The sequence below is a fragment of the Rhinopithecus roxellana genome, chromosome 9, assembly GCF_007565055.1.
Source record: "Rhinopithecus roxellana isolate Shanxi Qingling chromosome 9, ASM756505v1, whole genome shotgun sequence".
NCBI lineage: Eukaryota > Metazoa > Chordata > Mammalia > Primates > Cercopithecidae > Rhinopithecus > Rhinopithecus roxellana.
The window spans coordinates 87,443,894-87,462,311 of NC_044557.1; the positions used below are offsets into that span (position 1 = coordinate 87,443,894).

Here is an 18,418-nt window from a genome sequence, read left to right on the forward strand (position 1 = left end):
ATAGTCTACCTGGATAGGGGACAGGGTGGATAACTGATTTGCCAGCTCTTTTGTGTTTCTGGCTGGTTAAATTCCAACCTGAGGAGTGTTAAGCCCTCTATAGTTCCAGGCTGTGTACCCAGTCCCTCTATGCAGCTATGGGGAAAGCCAGATCCCATGTCCCATGAGCTTCATGTGAGCTTGGTAGTGGCAAGTGGAGCTCTAACCTCCTTGGTCCAGTTGGTCTGCTTAGGACCCAAGACCCCTGAGACCCCTGTCCCCAGCAGCAGTGATGGATGCCCTGTGGAATTGCAGCCTCCTGGGTCAGGGCTGAGGATGCTGGTAGTATGAGGAGTTGGCAAACCAGCAGAAGGGGTTGGTATCTCCGCTAAACAGATGAGGACCTGGGGATCGGGTGGGGGGATGGCAGCAGGAGCTGAGCATATCTGGGGAGGTGCAGGAGAGATGACAGGGCAGAGCCAAAGGGGAGGTAGTGGAGATGGAAGTTCCCAGAATTAGTATCTGGAGAAAGAACACATGGATGGAAAGCAAGCTCCTGGGTGCAGAGCCACCCTCATGGCACTTCAAGTTTGGGGGCAATAGAGGGAGAGAGGTACAGTGGCGCGGGAGAAAGTGAGTGGTCTTTTTGTTCTTTGGAGACAGGGTCTTGCTCCGTTGCCCAGGCTGGAGTGTAGTGGTGCCATCACAGCTCACTGCAGCCTTGACCTCCTGGGCTCAGGTAATCCTCCTACCTCAGCCTCTGGAATAGTTTGGACTACAGGCACGCACCACCATGCATGCTAATGTTTGCATTTTTGGTAGAGATAGGGTTTCACTATATTGCCCAGGCTGGTCTCGAACTTCTGGGCTCAAGCAATTTGCTCGCTTTGGCCTCCCAAAGTCCTGGGATTACAAGCGTGAGTCCCCACACCCGGCGAGTTGTTGTCTTGAACTCCTTGTATCATTGGTGGCTTTGAGGTCATGCATATAGAAAATTCAAATAAAGCTTGAGATCCAGAGAAGCAGAGCAAGATGAGAGGGCGAGAAGCACAATTTGAGGAGGTGCTGGGTCGCTCAGTCTGGGTTCAACATCAGGGTGGCCACCTGGAGTGAGGTCTCCATGCTGTGCCTCTGGACCCTCCCTGGTTTAGCCCAGTCCTGGCTCTGCCACAGAGGGGATACACATGTGGGTACCTCTTACACAGAACTGAAGGAGAAATCGACTAGATCAAGGTAAAAGAAGTAGAAAGAGAGCCAGGGTGAGCCCAGAGGTCTTATGATGTGTGGAGGTCTGATGGAGGAGGGTGAGCTAGCAGGAGGCTGGCAGAAACCTAGAGAGATCGGGTAGAGAAGAGAGGGGAAGGGAAAGAGGGTTTAAGATCAGGGGTGGGGTGGGTGAAGGTGTTGGCTGGTTAGTTGGGAAATGTGAGCAGATAACTGATCAGAGAGCACAGCACATAGTAATGGTCTGATGAGGAAACGGAAGATGGAAAGACTGAGCAGCTTGTTCTCAGTCGTCCAGGAGGAAATGGAAGGGGAGCTGCTTGGAGGAGCTGAAGGTGAAAACCTACAGCCACCGTTGCTTCACTCTCAGGGTGTGGGGATGGGCATGGCAGGGGTAGCAGAGCCCAGGATGCAGTAGCGACTCAGCCATGCAGGGATGCAAAGGTGGGAGGCCATGCCTCTTTGCCTGTAGATCCTCAGAAGTGACCTCAGTCTACAATGGGAGGTGCAGCGCCCCAGTGGGTGCCCTGGAAGGAGGAGAGTAAGTGTGTGTGTGGGGGGGGTGGCGCCACCTCTAGACTGTGTGCTATACCCCCTCACTTGCCCTCTCCAGGCCTCAGCCCTGTGCCCAGTGACAGCTCTGATTCATGGATGGTTTTGTACTTGGGAAGGCTGCACCAGATGTCAGATGTTCCTCACGGACATCTGGCTGTCATTCTCCACAGCCTCACCAAAGCTGCCTCAGGGATGCACCAGTTCCCATTCCGGGAGCCCACCTCCACCAGCCTTCCAGGGAGGGCCATGGGCAGCCATGTCCAGTTCTGCCCACTGACCTGAGGCCCAGTGAAGGGGTCCTGGTCTTGCCATCTGCCTCTACATGGTGTTCAGGGGGCCTGACAAGGTGGAGGGCTGAGCCCAGCCCCTTGCTGTTTCCTGGGGGCTCCATGTTCCTGTTCCTGAGACCTGCCTTTGCCACTGGTACTGATCTTGGGATCATGACTGTGTGAGTTTGGACTGTGTGCTAGTGGAGAGAACGTGGCTGGAGGTAGCACAAATAAATCACACCTTATCTTGTTTGCATGTCTTCCCTGAGAACCACAGACTAAAAGAGGCAGGATATGTGGGTGAGGAGGCATTCTGGGCTCGTTCGGCTAGTCCCTTGTTTTCTGGGGACTGAGAAGGGAGACTGTTTATCCACGGACATGGAGTGACTTAGGGTCAATGCTGAGAGCAGGCCTAGCCTCCTGGGGCCTTGTCATACCGTGTTTCTGACCTTCTCTCTGACCTCTCCTAGGGAAGGCTTATCTCCTTTCCAGGGGCTGCGTGAAATATCTCTTCAGCCCTCCTCTGGATTCACGTGATACTCTTGCAGTGTGCCACTCCTTTTGATTTTATGCAGCTCCTTCTATTCACAATCCATGTAGGGAAGCAGGGAGGTGTTTTGCTTTGTTTTGTTTGGTTTTTCCTCGCCTGCTGGCCTGCTCAGCAACCCTCTCACCTGGGTCGAGCGCTGCGCGATAAAGATCCTGGGGATCTTCAGCTCCTCCTCTCTGAGCCTGTAGAAGCTCAGAGTTTGGAGGGTAATGGACTGACTAGGTTTGGGGAAATGTTTTGCTTGGCCCCTCAGGTTCCATGGTCAGAATCTCCAGGGGAAAGCTGGACGTGGTGGGCACGTGCCTGTAGTTCCAGCTACTCAGGAAGCTGAGAACGGGGGATCACTTGAGCCCAGGAGTTTGAGGCTGCAGTGAGCTGTGATTGCACCACTGCACTCTAGCCTGGATGATAAAGCAAGACCCAGCCTCTAAACAAAAAAAAAAAAAAGAAAAAAGAAAAAACATTCCAGGAGGACCGTGCTCTGTGTGACTTGGAAGTCCTCCACATTGAACTTGATGCTCTATGCACCTTCTCTGATCCATTTCCCATTAGAACCCTGAAGAGCAGATATTGAGACTTTCCTTTGGTTCTAAAATTGAGCAGAGTGAGCCTTGGAGGGTCTGAAAAGGCTGGAGGTGCCACACACATAAAGCACAAGGCTTTCTCTCTGTTAAGGAGCAAACAGAACAGAGGCAGCAAGGACGAAGCCTAAAGAGATGTTAGTTCACACTGAACTGATGACATCACCACCCAGGGCCATGACCTTGGGTCAAAGGTTTCATCAAAGACAGAGGGCAAAGCCATGTGCTATCATTCCAGGGTCAGTTTTCCTGTAAAAGCCAATTATAACTGGAGGAGCAGCTCACGAAGCTATACCCCTCAGCAGGCAACCTCTATGGGTTTGGGTTTATGGGAAGGAGGTGCTGAGCCAAGCGCCCGGGGAGGAGGCCCAGTGCTGGCGTGGTCTGGCGGGAGCTGCACCATGAGGCATCTCCTCTTTATTGACATCTGATGCCTTATCTGTAAAACAAGGGGGCTGGACCACAGGGTCACTCAGACTTTCTCCTGATCCTGAAGCTGAGTGCGTGTTGTCAGAACATTGATTCCAGAGGGAACCACTGTTCCCAGTTGACCCCTTGCAGCTCAGCTCAGCTTTTGCCTTTATGTGGTTGTTCCTCTCCACCCACTCCCGAGATTTTCAGGATGGGGTGGCAGATTCAAGGGGCAGGAGGGGCCTGGACGTGGTGGGCAGAGTCAGGAGCAGCTCCAGGCCCCAGGGTTGGCCGATTCCCTCTAAGCCTCAGGTGCCTTGCTGTGAAATAGGGAGACCGTAGGTGCCTGGGCACGGATCTGCCTCAGGGGCCAGGTCAGCCTTGAGCGTCCAGGCGAAGCTGTGTCTGGCCAGGGCATGGAAGGTTGTCATGCCAGGGGCCACACTAAAGTTCTGCTTGGCACTGACCCGCCCTCATGTCCATCTTCTGACCCGCCCTCATGTCCATCTTCTGACCCGCCCTCATGTCCATCTTCTGAAGCTTCTCCCCAGATCTAGGGCCCGTGGGGGCAGAGCTGTGGTGAGGGTGGGCTCTGAGTATGAGCAGTGGCAGTGGACCTGGGCCCAATATCTCTGGGGCAGGAGGTGTGCACGGTAAGAGTGGGTAGGCAGCAAGCTGGAGGTGGGCATGGGGTCAGCAGATAGAGGTAGGGGCAGGCGTGGGCAGAGGCAGGAGTGCAGGCGGATTCAGCCTGGAGGAGAGGGAAGGAAGGGGGATGCGGACAGCAAGACCAGGAGGGGACAAGCAGGGAGAACCAGAGGGGCAAAGGCAGCCTTTCACCAAAGAAAGAGGGACAGGCACAGGGTCGGGGAGAGTGGGATGGGGACATGCAGGACAGGTGAACACCTGGCTGTCCCAGGCACACCAACAGGGCAGGGGAGCAGCCAGAGAGGTCACTGGGAGCCCGGGGCAGGCCTGGCCCTGCCTCCGGCCCTGGGCCTGTTGGCTGGGGTTTTCCATGTCTGCCAGGCTGGGGCCCTCTTCCTTGTCAGGAATGTGTCCCTGGCAGTATGCCCTAGAAGGCGCTGGCAAGAAGGGACCCACTGGGCCATCCTGGGAGTGTGTCCCACAGGCCGCCCACACAAAAGCTCCTCTCTCTCTGTGTCTCTCTCACTGCCTCTGTCTCTCTCTGTCTCTCTCTCTCTCTGTCCCTCTCTCTTGCTGTCTCTACTCTGTCTTTCTTGCTGTGTCTCTGTCTCTCTTTTTTTCTCTTGCTTTCTCTGCTTCTCTGTCTGTCTTTCTTGCTGTCTCTCTCTTTGTCTCTCTCTCTGTCTCTCTCCCTCTTTTTATCTTGCTGTTGCTGCTTCTCTCCCTCTCTGTTCCTCCAAGGCCAGCACCCCCACTGTAGAAACGCCCAAAAGCATTCACATACAAATGCACACAGGGCACATGCACCTAATGGTTTCACACAGTGAACAGAGCAGCCCTGCACACACATGCAGAGACACGCAGAGTCTGCTGGGAGCGCTCACGCACAGGTGCAGTGACGTGGCCACACCTTGACTGCTCTAGGGGAGCCTCGGGGTGAGAGGCACAGCTGGCGGGGGCAGAATTGCCATGCCCTCTTCATTCCTTTGCCATTTGTAGCAACTTCTGGAGCTGCTAATGAGCAGGCCCCCCTCCGAAGCTCTAGGCGTGGCCCCCTTTTCTACAAGTCCCCCACCCCAGTCCCCCTGTCCAGCTCTGAGCTCCTTCCATCCTGCCCCTGCTTTGTTTAAAGTCTCCCTCTAAGAAGAATCAAAGTCAGCCTGAGCTGTGATGGCTCCAAAGGCCTCTTCTTCCACAGGAGGGAGGGCTGGGGCAGATTGAAGGACCCACTGTCCCGGACCCTTGCCAGTGGGTGGCTTGGGAACAGATCAGAAGGTATGTCAGTGGGGACAGGTGAAGTTGCTGAAGCAGCTCTGCCTGGGGGTGGGGCGGAGACTCCTCCAGAAAAGGAATTAGTGTTGCTCATGGAGCCCTAATCTAATGAGTAAAGCTGGGTTGATTCATAAAATCCTTTCCGGGCACAATCCTTGCTCAGAGAACTCAAGGGCATGGCCTGCTCAGAAGGTGGGAAGCTCCTTGTTCCTGGGGAGATTCAAAAAGGGCCACTACACAGGGGTTGTGAGTAGAAGGAAGGATTGCTTTGGGCAGGGAGTTTCCCAGCTGGCTTTGAAAGCTGTGGTGCTCCTGCTCCGATGCACAAGAGGCCCCACTGCACTCAAATGGGGAGGAGATGTTCAAATGAGGAGCTGAGATCACTCTGCCCCAGCCCAGCAGGCAGCAGCTAGGAGCATGCAGGGCCCCTGGAGCCACACTGCTGCTGCTTGGGATCAAATGCTGGCTGTGTCGCCTACCTGTCCTGTGACTTTGGATAAGGGGCTTTACCTCTCGGTGCCTTATTTCCCTCATTTATTCCAAACAAACAATAGCCACGAGAATTGCCACTTTATGGGGCTGTTAGAAGGGTTCAGTTAATTGATATGTATGCAAAGTGAATTGAGAGATGGTTGTTACATAATAAGCACCATATGGGCATCAGCTTCTGTGTGCCAGGCACTGTATTGGACATTTTTTCTTTTCTTTTATCCCATCCTTATCAAAATTCTGAGAGGTAGTTCATTATTTTATAATTGAGGAAGCTGAGACTCAGAAGGATGCTGGAGGCCATGCAAGGTCACACAGCAAGTGGATAGGAGAGCCAGCCTCTTGACTGCTGGCTACCTAAGTAGACCCATCCTGCCCTCCCACTATCACCGTCACCCCCTCCATCATCACCATCATCACCATTGCTACCACTGTTGCCATCACCACCACCTCCTCCATCATCACCACTGCTATCACCATCATCGTCACCATCACCACCATCACAATCACCACCACCTCTATCAAGCCGTCTCTAGGAGAAGAGAAAGACATTAGAATCTGATGGGGTCTGGGAGGCCAAGGCTGGGGCAGAAGGCCTATTAATGTAACTGGAATAGAAATAGGCAAGTGTGAGAGCCAAAGGGATTGCTGTCCCTCTGGGGGCTCCAAAGGTGACATTTCTCACTGGTGATCATCAGTCACGGCAGTGAGCAGAGACCCAAACAGTGTGCTGAGCAGGCCAAAGCAGAGTGCCATGGGAAGGGCTCCATCACCTTAGTCAGACCTGGCCTTGAGCCCTGCCTCTGCTACCTCCCAGGAGAGTCACCAGGAGCAGGTCACTCGCCCCCTTTGAGCCTCAGTGTGTTTGTGTCACTGGGAATGTCAAACCCCTTCAGGAAGACTGTTGAGAGAATTAAATGGAATCCACTGAAATTCTGGGCTTCGGGAGGGCAGAGACTCTTGTCCTCTTGTCCTTTCTGTTCCCTGTGGCCTCCCTAGCTGGATATCCAGGTAGTGGTCATGTCCCAGCAGATGGTGGACACCCAAGATGTATTCATGCCTTCGTTCCTCTGCTCTTTAGTGAGGCCATCAGCCTAATGATCATAACCTCCGAACAGAACACGAGCATCCCACAGTCACAATGATGCATTCCCTCTGCCCCTGCACACACTGTCCTATGGCCAGACACCCTTGCACCATCATCCCTGTCCCTTATCTGCCATGTGACAGTCACAGGCACCATCTCTATCAAGCTACCGCATCCTGCTCATTTAAGGGGTTCTTAAGGGTCTCCACACCCTTGCTCAACAGATGGATCATTCTACCCCACACTGGTCTTGTGGTTCACCCCTTCCCTTGGCCATCTCCACAGGGCACACTGTTATGCAAAGGTGGGAGATTGGGTGTCAGACAGACTTGGGTTGGAATTGTGGGTATTAATGAGTTCTGTTACTTTGGAGCAGTCTCTTACTCTTGTAAGTGTTCGTCTTCCCCTCTGAGAAAATCAGAAGGGCTGTTGGAGGTCATGGTATGTGAATGTGCTTGCTGAATCTAGGGATTCGGTAACTGACACGTCTTTCCTTTTTCTTTTCCTTCTTACACTACCACTGCCTTAATCCCAAATGTTTCGAGGTATTTTTCAAAACTGTTGAGCTCCTTGGAATAATGAACTTGTTGGTTTCGAGTGGAACCAGGTAACAGTCAGTCCACATGTTCTCTCAGGGCACCGCAACCTTGAAGCATACTAATTAGCATCTTGCTAATTTTCTTGGTGAAAATGACTTTTAAATCATTAAAGAGGGAGTCTCTTCTAATAAGTTTTTAAAAAGAGAGAGACCTGTTGTGGAAGCATTGGGAGTATGTGTGTTTTCCTGAAACTTCCCAAGACAGCTCCCTCAGGAGTCATTATTAGAGGACAGTGTTAGAGGTCCAGACCATCTCTGAAATGAGGAGTCAGGGGAAGAAGAGTATGGGTTTGACATGGTTGCTGTCCCTACTGTCTCCAGTTGCTGCCCAGCCATTCTCCCTGAACTTGCTCCAATGGGGCCCTCGTCTCATCATTCAGGGCACCAATGACCTGTAGGATGCCAAACCTCACCATAAATGCTGCCCCTTCTTTTTTGAGACCGGGTCTTGCTCTGTCACCCAGGCTGGAGTGCAATGGTGCGATCTCTGCTCACAGTAACCTCTCCCTTCTGGGTTCAAGTGATTCTCTGCCTCAGGCTCCCGAGTAGTTGGGACTACAGGCACGCATCACCACGCCCTGCTAATTTTTGTGCATATATATATATATATTTTAGTAGAGATGGGGTTTCACCATATTGGCCAGGCTGATCTCAAACTCCTGGCCTCAAGTGATCCACCCGCCTCGGCCTCCCAAAGTGCTGGGATTATAGGCCTGAGCCACTGGGCACAGCCTGTTTCCCTTCTCATTTGACATTTAAGAATTGGTGCCTTGGACCCTGCTGTGTGAAACACTCCCTCCACATACCCTGCGGACCTGTCTCTCCCTGGTTCTCCTCCCACCTCACTGGGCACCCCTTCTCAGTCTCCTTTGCCGGCTACTCCTCATCCCCCGCATTTCAATATTGGAGGCTGCGAGGACCTAGTTTGCAGACCTCTCTCTGTCTCATATATCGCTGAATGATCTCACTCACTCCCGAAGTTTTAAACACTATCCTTGCTCCAGCAACTTCCAGATGGAAAGCCCCAACCAAGCCTCACGCCTTGAAATCTGAAAGCCAAGCTTATAGATCCAGATGCTTGCTGAGCACCCATTTCCATGAGGACATCTCACATGGCAAATGTCCACCACTGGACTCAGGTTCTGTGGCTCCAGCATTCCAGCTGCACAGGGCAGAGCATTCACTTTCTCAGACACTCCACATCTCATCTACCTTCAGAGCCTGCCCAGTCTTTCAGGATAGATCCAGGGACTGACTACCTCTCCTCTCCTCTACCCCCACCACAAGGAACAAGCCACCGTCATCCCTTCCCCCAGACCACTGTGGTGGCCTCCTGGCTGGTCTCTGCCTTCACCCCTTCCCTGTCACAGCCAGGCCCTCCTCCTGCTGCAGGGTGACACATCTTACCAGGGTCCATCAGCCCCAACCCCAGCCTCTGGCCCCTTCTACCTCATCTCACCATTGCTCTTCCCTTTGCTGACCATCCCAGCCGTGTGTCCCCACTCTTTATCACCTCCAGGTCCTTTCCCAGACCTCCCATGTGTCACTCCCCCAATTCCTGCCTTCTTGTATTTGCCTCCAATCCCTTCTTCCCCGAGTAGAGACATCCAGCACTTCCAACCACCTGCTATGCTGCCCTCTCTTCCATACCTGCCTTCGCGCTTCCCCACTGCCGCCCCCACCTGCTATCATTACACACATTTTGGAGACCCCGGGGCCTTATTTGATCAATTTCCATCTTTTCCACTGGATCGCTGATCCTTGAGGACAGAGAGCTTGTCACTTTGCCATTATTTTATGCCCAAGATCAGTTCAGTGCCAGGTGCATACTGGGTGTTCATTAAACACGAAATGAAGGAAGGTTTGGTCTCAGAAGGTCTGCTGGCTCTCACACAAAAAGGCTGCAAAGGCTCTGCTGCCCCTGAGCTCCCCTTGCTCCTCCATCTCCTCCCCATCCTCTCCTAGAGAAAGCTCCACACAGTCTCTGGTGACACCTACTGGTGCTTGGTTCTTGGGCCATTCCTGGGAGGGAAAGGAGATCCGAGGAACCCTTGGGCCATTTGAAGTCATGGATGATGGCTGGCACCCAAAGTCCTTGTTGGACAGGTAGCACTTATACGTAGTAAAGACCATGAGCAGCGCCTGCTGCTACCTGGCCTTAATCGCATCCACCTTGCACTCCTGGGCAGAGTGAGCTCTCCATTTCTCTGAATTCCAAACTCGGGCTTGGGCCAGGAGGCTCTCCATGGCATGCATGGCATTTTCCCATTCCTCTCCTGTCCCTCTCCTCCTGCCACTGTAGCTGTGGGGCTTGGCCCCTCCTCACCCCCATGATAAATGAAGCCCCTCCAGGCTCAGGCTTTGCCCTGCTCTTCCCATGACTGGACCGGTCTCCTTCTTAGCTCTCAGCTCAGATGTCACTCACCTTAGAGCTCTTCCCAGCTTATCCAGCATCTGTCCAGTGGCCCTGCTCCCAAAGCCCCATTATGTTGCAGGCATATTTCCTCCATGGCAAAGGCTGCACGCCATGGCTGGCTTTCCTCTCTGTGTCGGCTTCTGTGCTGTTCTGTGTTGCTCTCTGTTTCCTCCACTAGCACGGAGCACCAAGAGGGCAGTAGCCACTCGCCTGTGTGTACATGTGTTTGTACTTGTTCCTTGCACTGAGACATATGTGCCAGGCACTTGGAAAATACGTGTTGAGTAAATGAAGGAATAAATGAATGAGCACTTATTAGATGCCAGGTTTCATGCTGAGAACTTCCCATCCACTGTCCATCCTATTTAACCTTTAGGACAACCGTGGATGGAAAGGGGAGGGACTTTCACCCCTGTTTTTGAGTTTGGAAACAGACACACAGGGGGCAACTGTGAGGCCTGTCTGACCCCAGAGCTTCCTCCTGTCAACCTTGAGGCTCAAGATTCTTTCACCTGGTCTTGTCCTTTTTTGGCTTCTCCGTACACTGGTGCACAGCTCACACTTGGCTGGGAAAGGAGAGATGGCCCTGGTAGGCCCTCACCTTGTTACTGTTTCTTGTGCCTCACCAGTCTCCAAACAAAGATAACTGCATCCCCAACTCCCATCAGGTAGTGCCCAGCTGTGCTAGAGCCCCACCCCTCATTCTTCGTGCTGCATCTTCCTGAGATAGAGAAAAGGAAGGGAAGGAGGGAGGTGGCCCTGATCCCCTGAGTCAGTGTTTGCAGCTGTCAGCAGGTCCAGGGGGATTTTCCTTTCTGGCGATATTTTGTCTACCGCATATTTTACAGACTTCCCATGAAACACTTGCATAAACATTTTCACAAAACACGCAGCACCCTGTCCATGCCCTCTCTCCTGCCTAAAGGATCTGGAAGATGTGGATTGACCACCCAGAGGATCTGGGCCTTCTGGGGAGGCAGCTGGTGCTGATACACTCTGGCCTAGAGGAGAAATGCAAGCCAGTAATCTCCAGAAAGTTTCAGAACAGGTGGTGGAGGTGGAACTGCGCAGAAGAACCCAATGTCTGGACCCTGGGTTGTCTTCATCTTCTCACAAACTGCACACCATGGCCCTGAGATGTGGTTAATAACAATTTCCCTCCCCCTTTCAATTACTAGGAAAGTTACTTGCTCACCTATAAAATATGGATAATAGCATCTGCCCTGCAAACCATGAGGAGGATTAAATGAGAGCCTGTGTGTAATGCTGACACAGTACAGCCATTCAGCGGTTGGCTGGTTATCGCAACCACAGTGGTTTCCAATGTGGAGATTGTGGATAGTGGTTAAGAGCTCAGATGCTTACATCCGACTCCCTGGGTTCAATTCTGTGCCTCTTGTCAGCTGTGTGATGTTGGGTAAATTACTTAACCTCTCTGAGCCTTGGCTTCTCATTGCATAAGCCAATGAATCCTATAGGTACAGAGTGAGGAAGACTCTTCTACAAGTCAAGACTGTTAAAAGGCAAAATGGGCTGCTGTAGAAAGTAGCAAGCTGGCCATCTGCTGGTGCAGGCTTTGGAGACAGACAGACCTGAATCCCTACTGGCTGGGTGACCTGAGGCAGTTGATCTGGCCCTTGGAGAGGCTGTATCATGCAGTGGCCAAGAACTGAATGCCAGAGCCATCATGCTGACATTGCCACCTGCAAGTTATGTGGGCTTGGGCAGTTGACTAACTTCTTTATGCCTTTCTTTCTACAGAAAGAAGTTAGTCCCCCTTTGTTTCTTTCTGTAAATAATAGCACCTACCTCATAAAGCCATGGTAAGGATTCAATTAAATGTGTTAATGTATTCAACATGCTTGGAACAGCGTCTGGTGCACAGCAAGCCACCTACATATGTCTGCTGCTTATGGAGATAACTACATCCCTCCCGCAGAGCAGTCAAGAGGCTCAGAAACAATCCACATGGCATTCCCAGTGCAGCACCTAGCCATGTGGGCACTCAGTCCCTGGGAGCCACGACAGTGTAATCCTTGTTAACATGATACCTGAGCCGTTGTGCCTGGCATGTGTCTGTTGCCTATCTGAAATGGAGATGTGTGGAACATTCCTTGACTGGCCTTGGAGCAGCGGAGGAACTGGACCTTGTGTCTGCTGGGCGTCCACTTCAGCTCTTCCCTCCTCCGCCTCTTCCCCTTCCCACTTGGATGTCATACATCTTGTCTGTGGTTAGCTGCACTCAGCAGCGGCTGCTGCGAGGTGATGGATGAGCCATGATTGCTTCCTGCCTGGTATCCGGCAGGCTGCCCTGGCATCCTTCCCTTGTTTCTACCGCTCCTGCTGATCTCCTAACATGGGGCCACCATATCTCTTCCTAGATGCTAGATTCAGGTAGGCATTTATTCAAATACAGAGACATTTCTCCTATCTGATGAGTTTCTCATCTTGGACTCAGTTTTTGTATCTGTGTAATGGGAACAAAATCTACCTTCTAGGATGGTTGTTGTGAGTTAAATCCAAAGCCAGATGATTGACACATGCTGGGTACTCAATAATTGCATGTACCCACCTTTCCCAACTGGAAAAACTCTTGGCTGAGAGCCAGGGGATGACAAAGCTGTGTGTTCTGCAGACAGAACCATGGGTGCACCAATATAGAGCACGAGGACGTCAGACACCATGTTGTGCAAGCCCTTTTCCTCCCCTAAGGGACAAACAGATGCCTCCCTTTTGTCATTTGGTAAACTGAGGGCAAAAATGGATGTGTTTTTCCAGAAAGACTACAGTAAATTCCTGGTGTTTTCCCTTAGAGCAGCAGCTCTAATCAATCAATAGGCTTCTGGTGAGAAAGAACCCACACTGTGTGAAGAGATACCTTTTTTATCTTCAGAAGTCTAGAATATTCCACTTACCTAGAGAGTGAAGGAAAATGATTGTCAATGGGTAGACAATAAATGGACTTTAAGGAAGCAGTGTCTTTGTCATTAGACTTTTTCGTTTTTGTGTTCTCATGTTTTCAAAAAGGAAAATCAACCAGTGAACCAGCTAAGAACAAATTAAATCCACATTTTTAACTCGTAAGAACTTATCCTTGTCCTTAATTTAGAACTACTTCTTATGCTGCTCCTGAAGGATTACCTGAGAATTTCATATTTATTGGGATAGAGAAGGTAACTCAGTCTGTATTTCCTTTACCAAGGAAATAATGCACCATTTCTCACCACCCTCATTAACTGTCCTTAGACATCCAGAAAGAGAATCTGACCTTCCAGCTGGTTACCCTGGCATATCAGTGAGGGCCATAGGAGGGAAATGCTTGCAAATTTGGAATGCACTCAACTGCAAGTAAAGAAAACCCATGTATGGTGGCTTAAGCAAATAGAAGTTTTTTGTTTGTTAGTTTTGTTTTATTTTTTAAATCTTGTGCTTCCCACCTAGGATTGGAATTGCTGGTTTGATATTTCCTCCATTCTCCTAGACAGTCCCCCAAACATTATGTTTCACATGCAAAGGGAGAAGAAGGGAAAGTAAACTCACCACCCCATCCGCTTGTCTATTCCCCTACATAAAGAAAACCAAAAGCTGTTTTAAGCAATCCTTTCCTTCATCCACAGCAAACTTTTGTTATTTGTTTCCTTGGCCAGCCCTGAATCACACATCCAGCCCTAGCTGCAAGTGAGTCTGGAAAGGTGGGGAAGAGAATAATCATAATTGACTTAGACCAAGCAGCTACTGCGTTTCTGCTCCATGGGCTGACAACTTTGTCTTTCTGAACTAAGGTGGCATTTATTTAGCAGTAAAGAAGTGGGAAATGGATATGGGGCTGATAACAAATGATGCCTGCTATACCTCCAGGGCAGGAGCCCAAGGGCCCATGAAATACTCTCAGTGACTCATCAAAATCATAAGGAACCCCATGCCTGGGAGGCTCCACATTCCACCAGTCAGTGTTTACTTCTCAGCTCAATTGTCAGAAGTCATTTCTGCTCAATAACTGAAGGCCTGTTATGGTTTTGGAGCTAGAAAGACAGTGGCCATGCAGAGGTGAGCTGAGGTCCAACCAGGTCTGGAGACTCCCAGTCCCTGGGGAGACAGGCATGCCCATTAGTGACTTCAGTATGGTGCCTTCAGCTCTCAGACACTGGGACCCAAGGAAGGGCTCCCTACCCAGGCTGGGACAAATGGAAACAAGCCCCTGGGGTTGTTGAAGGCTGAGCAGTCTCTAAGATCCAGGAGGAGGAGCCTTGGTAAGCATGGAGACACAATGACTCCCGGTAGCACTGATCCTTTCTTTCACTCACATGTTTGGAGTCTGTTCGTATTAGTCAGCCCTGCAATGCCCTGAAGGCAGGGACTAGGATGTCTCTATCATCCACTTCTGTGACCCTAGAGCTAGCTCAATGCTTGGAACATATCTGGAGCTCAGTAAAGAATTCAGTTTGAGTAAATGAGTGAATACAGAAATAAACAGATCATTCTCCAAGATAAGGGGATATCTTGGCCAAAAGGAAATGCAGAATGGCTTCCAATTATAGGCTAAGAGGGGCCTTGGATGCTAACCCTACCTCCTTGCCAAGCAGGTAAACCCTGAGGGCCCGACCATCCCTGGGAAGCCTGGCTGCAGGGCTATTTTGGAAGCCATTTGTTCTAACTTAACCAACTCAACTATAAACTGCCCCTTGAGCCTGGTGAATGTGTGAGGCTTAGTGATGGCCCCAGAGGGAATTTGCAGGTTGTTTTGAGAAAGATTCCTTAAAGCAATTTGAGCAAGTTCTACTATCTTTGAGTAGAATCTCCATCATTTCTGTGTTCGTGGTCCTCCCCTTGGGAAATTTGCAGAGATGTGACTCAATGGAGCAGCCTACTCTGAGTTCCAGCCGCCAGCCTCCAGAGATTTGCTCATCATCAAAGATAGATAGAACCTTCTGAGTCAACCCGTCTTAAATTTTAAACTCATTAAAATGACACGCAATTCCCAGCCTGTCTCTCTGGCAGGCTGCCAAACTTAAAGCAATTGATCGTCACCCCACAGCTGCCGCTGTCCTGGGTAGAGCTGTCTAAATATTGTGCTGTGCCTGCACCCGTTCCTGTATGTAGTGCTAGACAGACAGCTTGGTGCTGTTTCCAAAATAACCCCTTCCATGGTGCTTGTCAGACCTGGTGGTGCCTTTGAGGATAAACATTAAAAATACCTCCTTCCAAATCAGGAAAGATCTCATTTGTTCCCCTGCACTGAGACACTTATACCCTCAAATATGAGAACAGGCCATTGTATATGGAACTAATGGGGTGGTGGAGCTGCCTAATAATGTGTGATTATAATAATAATGTATGATGACAAAATTGCTTCACGGGCAGGGCTGGGTCTTCAGGGAGGTAAATGAGGTGCTTTGGGTGCGAAATTTATGAGAATACAGAATCTCCTTACAGCCTCTCAGTGCTATTGTGGGCATAATCTCGCCCAAGCCTCAGAGCAGCCCTGTGACAAATGTGTGCGTTTTAAGGTCTCCCATGCCACAGGTGCCCACGCTAAGACACACAGATTAAGAGACTTCTCTAAGCCACAGTGGTAGGCGGGAGTGCAGTCAGCATGGACTCAGCACATTAAAATTCACAGTTAATGCTCTTTCCGAAATTGTTAGAGGGACTGAAAGAGTTCATTTTTCTTCCAACTTTTTATTATTTATTTATTTATTTATTTTTGAGGTGGAGTCTCATTCTGTCACCCAGGCTGTTGTGCAGTGGCGCAATCTCAGCTCACTGCAACCTCTGCCTCCCAGGTTCAAGCGATTCTCCTGCCTCAGCCTCCTGAGTAGCTGGGATTACCGGTGTCGCCACCATGCTCGGCTCATTTTTGTATTATTAGTAGAGCCAGGGTTTCACCATGTTGGCTAGGCTGGTCTCGAACTCCTGACCTCAGGTGATCCACCCATCTTGGCCTCCCAAAGTACAGGCAGGAGCCACGACGCCCAGCCTTCTTCCAACTTTTTAGAAGTGAGGATTCATGAAGACTTTACGATGTTTATGTAATATTGTATAATAATTTTTTATTGTATGACTTACTTAATTGCTTTTGTATAACTGAGTTTTACTTATTTGGAATTTGCCTTTTTATGGAACTGTACCTGAAGCTCCATTAGATGACTTATGGAACATCTGTCTGGTCTGTCCCTGCACACAATTTCCAGTTCATTGACATCCTACTGACTTGGAGGTTTCATGCTTTTCCTAAATGAAGTTCCCTCTGCCTGTATCACGTTTTGGTCTTTTGCCTGTCTGGCTAAATCTTACTGTTCTTTCAAAAGGAATCTTTCCAAGAAAGCTTCTCTGTCCTCCTGCATTAGATTAGGTAGTGTATCTGTGTCCTGAACCCCACAGCAGCAGGCACATGTATCTACAACTTATTCCACTTTGTTGATAATATTGATGTCCGTGTCTGGCTCCCTCGGACAAGGCTGTGAATTCATTGTAGACAGAGACAAAGCCTTGTCCATATTTCACTCCGGTACAGAACACGGTATTTGCAGAGTTGATGCTTAACATATACACGGGAAAATGAAAACATGAGTGAGTGCGGAGATGCCAGCTGCCTCCGCATCTTCTCCAGGCACTGAACACCTCACATGCTGCAAGGCAGGGTGGGGTCTCGTGTGCTGTCATATTTCACAGGGTGATGATGGATCACATTTTCTCATCAGTCTCTGTTTCCTCTTGCTTTCCTCAGATGTGCTCTGTCCTAGCGTTCGTGTAGAAGGAGATCGCTTTAAGCACACCAATGGAGGAACCAAGGAAATCACAGGTAAGGGAAAAACAGCAACCACACGTGCTGTCTTTGGTGTGTGATTTGCTGAGCCTGAGCATGACCCTAGTCAATTCAGGGCAGCCTCACTGACCCTGTTCTTGTTCCCATATTTCACCAAAGTCCTGATAAAATGGTTTGAATCGTGCAGGTGGCAGCTCTCATCAAAGAACCATCCAACAGGAAAGAACATACATTCACATTTTCCATTTGGCAGGCTGTGGATATTCTATAGGAGTCACTCAATAATGCATGAGAATGAATGAGTTTGTAAAGAAGCTGGTGAATGAGTAAGCAAATGATTGGCAAAGTGAGCAAACGACTGAATAAATCAATGTGTTTTGGAGCGAAAGCGAGAGTGAATCAGAGTTATAAATATGTGAGTGAATCAATGGGTGAGAGAACAAAGAGACACGTGACGACAGACCCAGCAGCAGAAAGAAATACCGCAGAGTCTCAAAGGCTGTCAGGCATATGACAGAATAGAAGGCTGCGAGAATGCGGGGGACAGCCGAGGCGGCTCCCCACCATCCCAATAACATGGATCCAGCCCTCCCTGTGGCTGGGCACCCTGCTCAGCACTTCAAATACATATGACAAAGAAATTTTCTTCTCTCCCGACTCCCAACCAGGAAGCCACTGCAGGACAGCAGCCCTGCTCTTCTTGCCAATGACCCTGCATTGGGTGTCCCTCCTCTTCCTCCTGCATCATCTTGGGTCCAATTCTAAGCACTTATGTGTCCCCATCCAAGCAGGGAACCATGTGAGGTCAGGATGAGGTGCTCGGCAGGCCCTGGCATCCCTGCTTGTGTCCCAGGGACCTTGCCATGTCACTGTGCTCTGCTGTCTTAAAGATGCCAGCATCTGCGTCTTGTGCCTGGGGGATTTTTCTGGAATGGAGGAAGGCTGCTCTGCCTACGTGCACAGTGGGGAAAAGTTGCCAGGGAGTGAACAACCCCCAGGAGCAGCTCTCAACCAGCGACCTTTGGTATAGAAGCACCCTGGCTCTACTGCTCCTTGGGGGGATTGTTCTGAAGTCCACGTTTGACCCCATGTCCCAGAGTTTCCTAGGGGCAGTCGTCCATCAGGGTAACTGGCTCATGCCATACTCTATCAGCCGCTTTCTTTCCCTGAATCCTGCCCCTACTCCCTGCTCAAGCACCTCCCCAATAAACTAGCACTTTCAGAGGAAACCAGAGACAGTGATATTCTTTGGATGGGGCACCTGGTGTGAAGCTGGTGCCCAGTGGGATGCTATCACTGTCAGGGTTTATTCATCTAATACATGAGATAAAGGTGACTTTCATCTTCACGTTGTTAACTTAATTTCCTTGAAATAAGTATATTTATAACTGAGCTATTAGGCTGGTGCAAAAAAAATTGTGCAAAACGTTAATGGCAGAACCACAATTACTTTTGCACCAACCCAATACTTTGCCCAAGGTGTAACACCGCTGGGCATTTTTGCCTTGGAAATCCTGCTTTTTGCCTTGGAAATCCCCAGCGAGGCTCTGGCTCTCGGATAATCTATTTTCTG

The 18,418-nt window shown here is 50.3% G+C and overlaps 1 protein-coding gene across 1 annotated transcript in view; it reads left to right on the top strand.

Moving 5' to 3' along the window:
- The window catches only part of COL22A1 (collagen type XXII alpha 1 chain), a 303,439-nt gene that overhangs the window by 22,051 nt on the left and 262,970 nt on the right, over positions 1 to 18,418 (top strand). Inside the window, exon 3 of the mRNA XM_010364508.2 lies at positions 16,807 to 16,881. Within this exon, the coding sequence (XP_010362810.2) occupies positions 16,807 to 16,881 (75 nt within the window). The remainder of the gene's footprint in view (positions 1 to 16,806; positions 16,882 to 18,418) is intronic.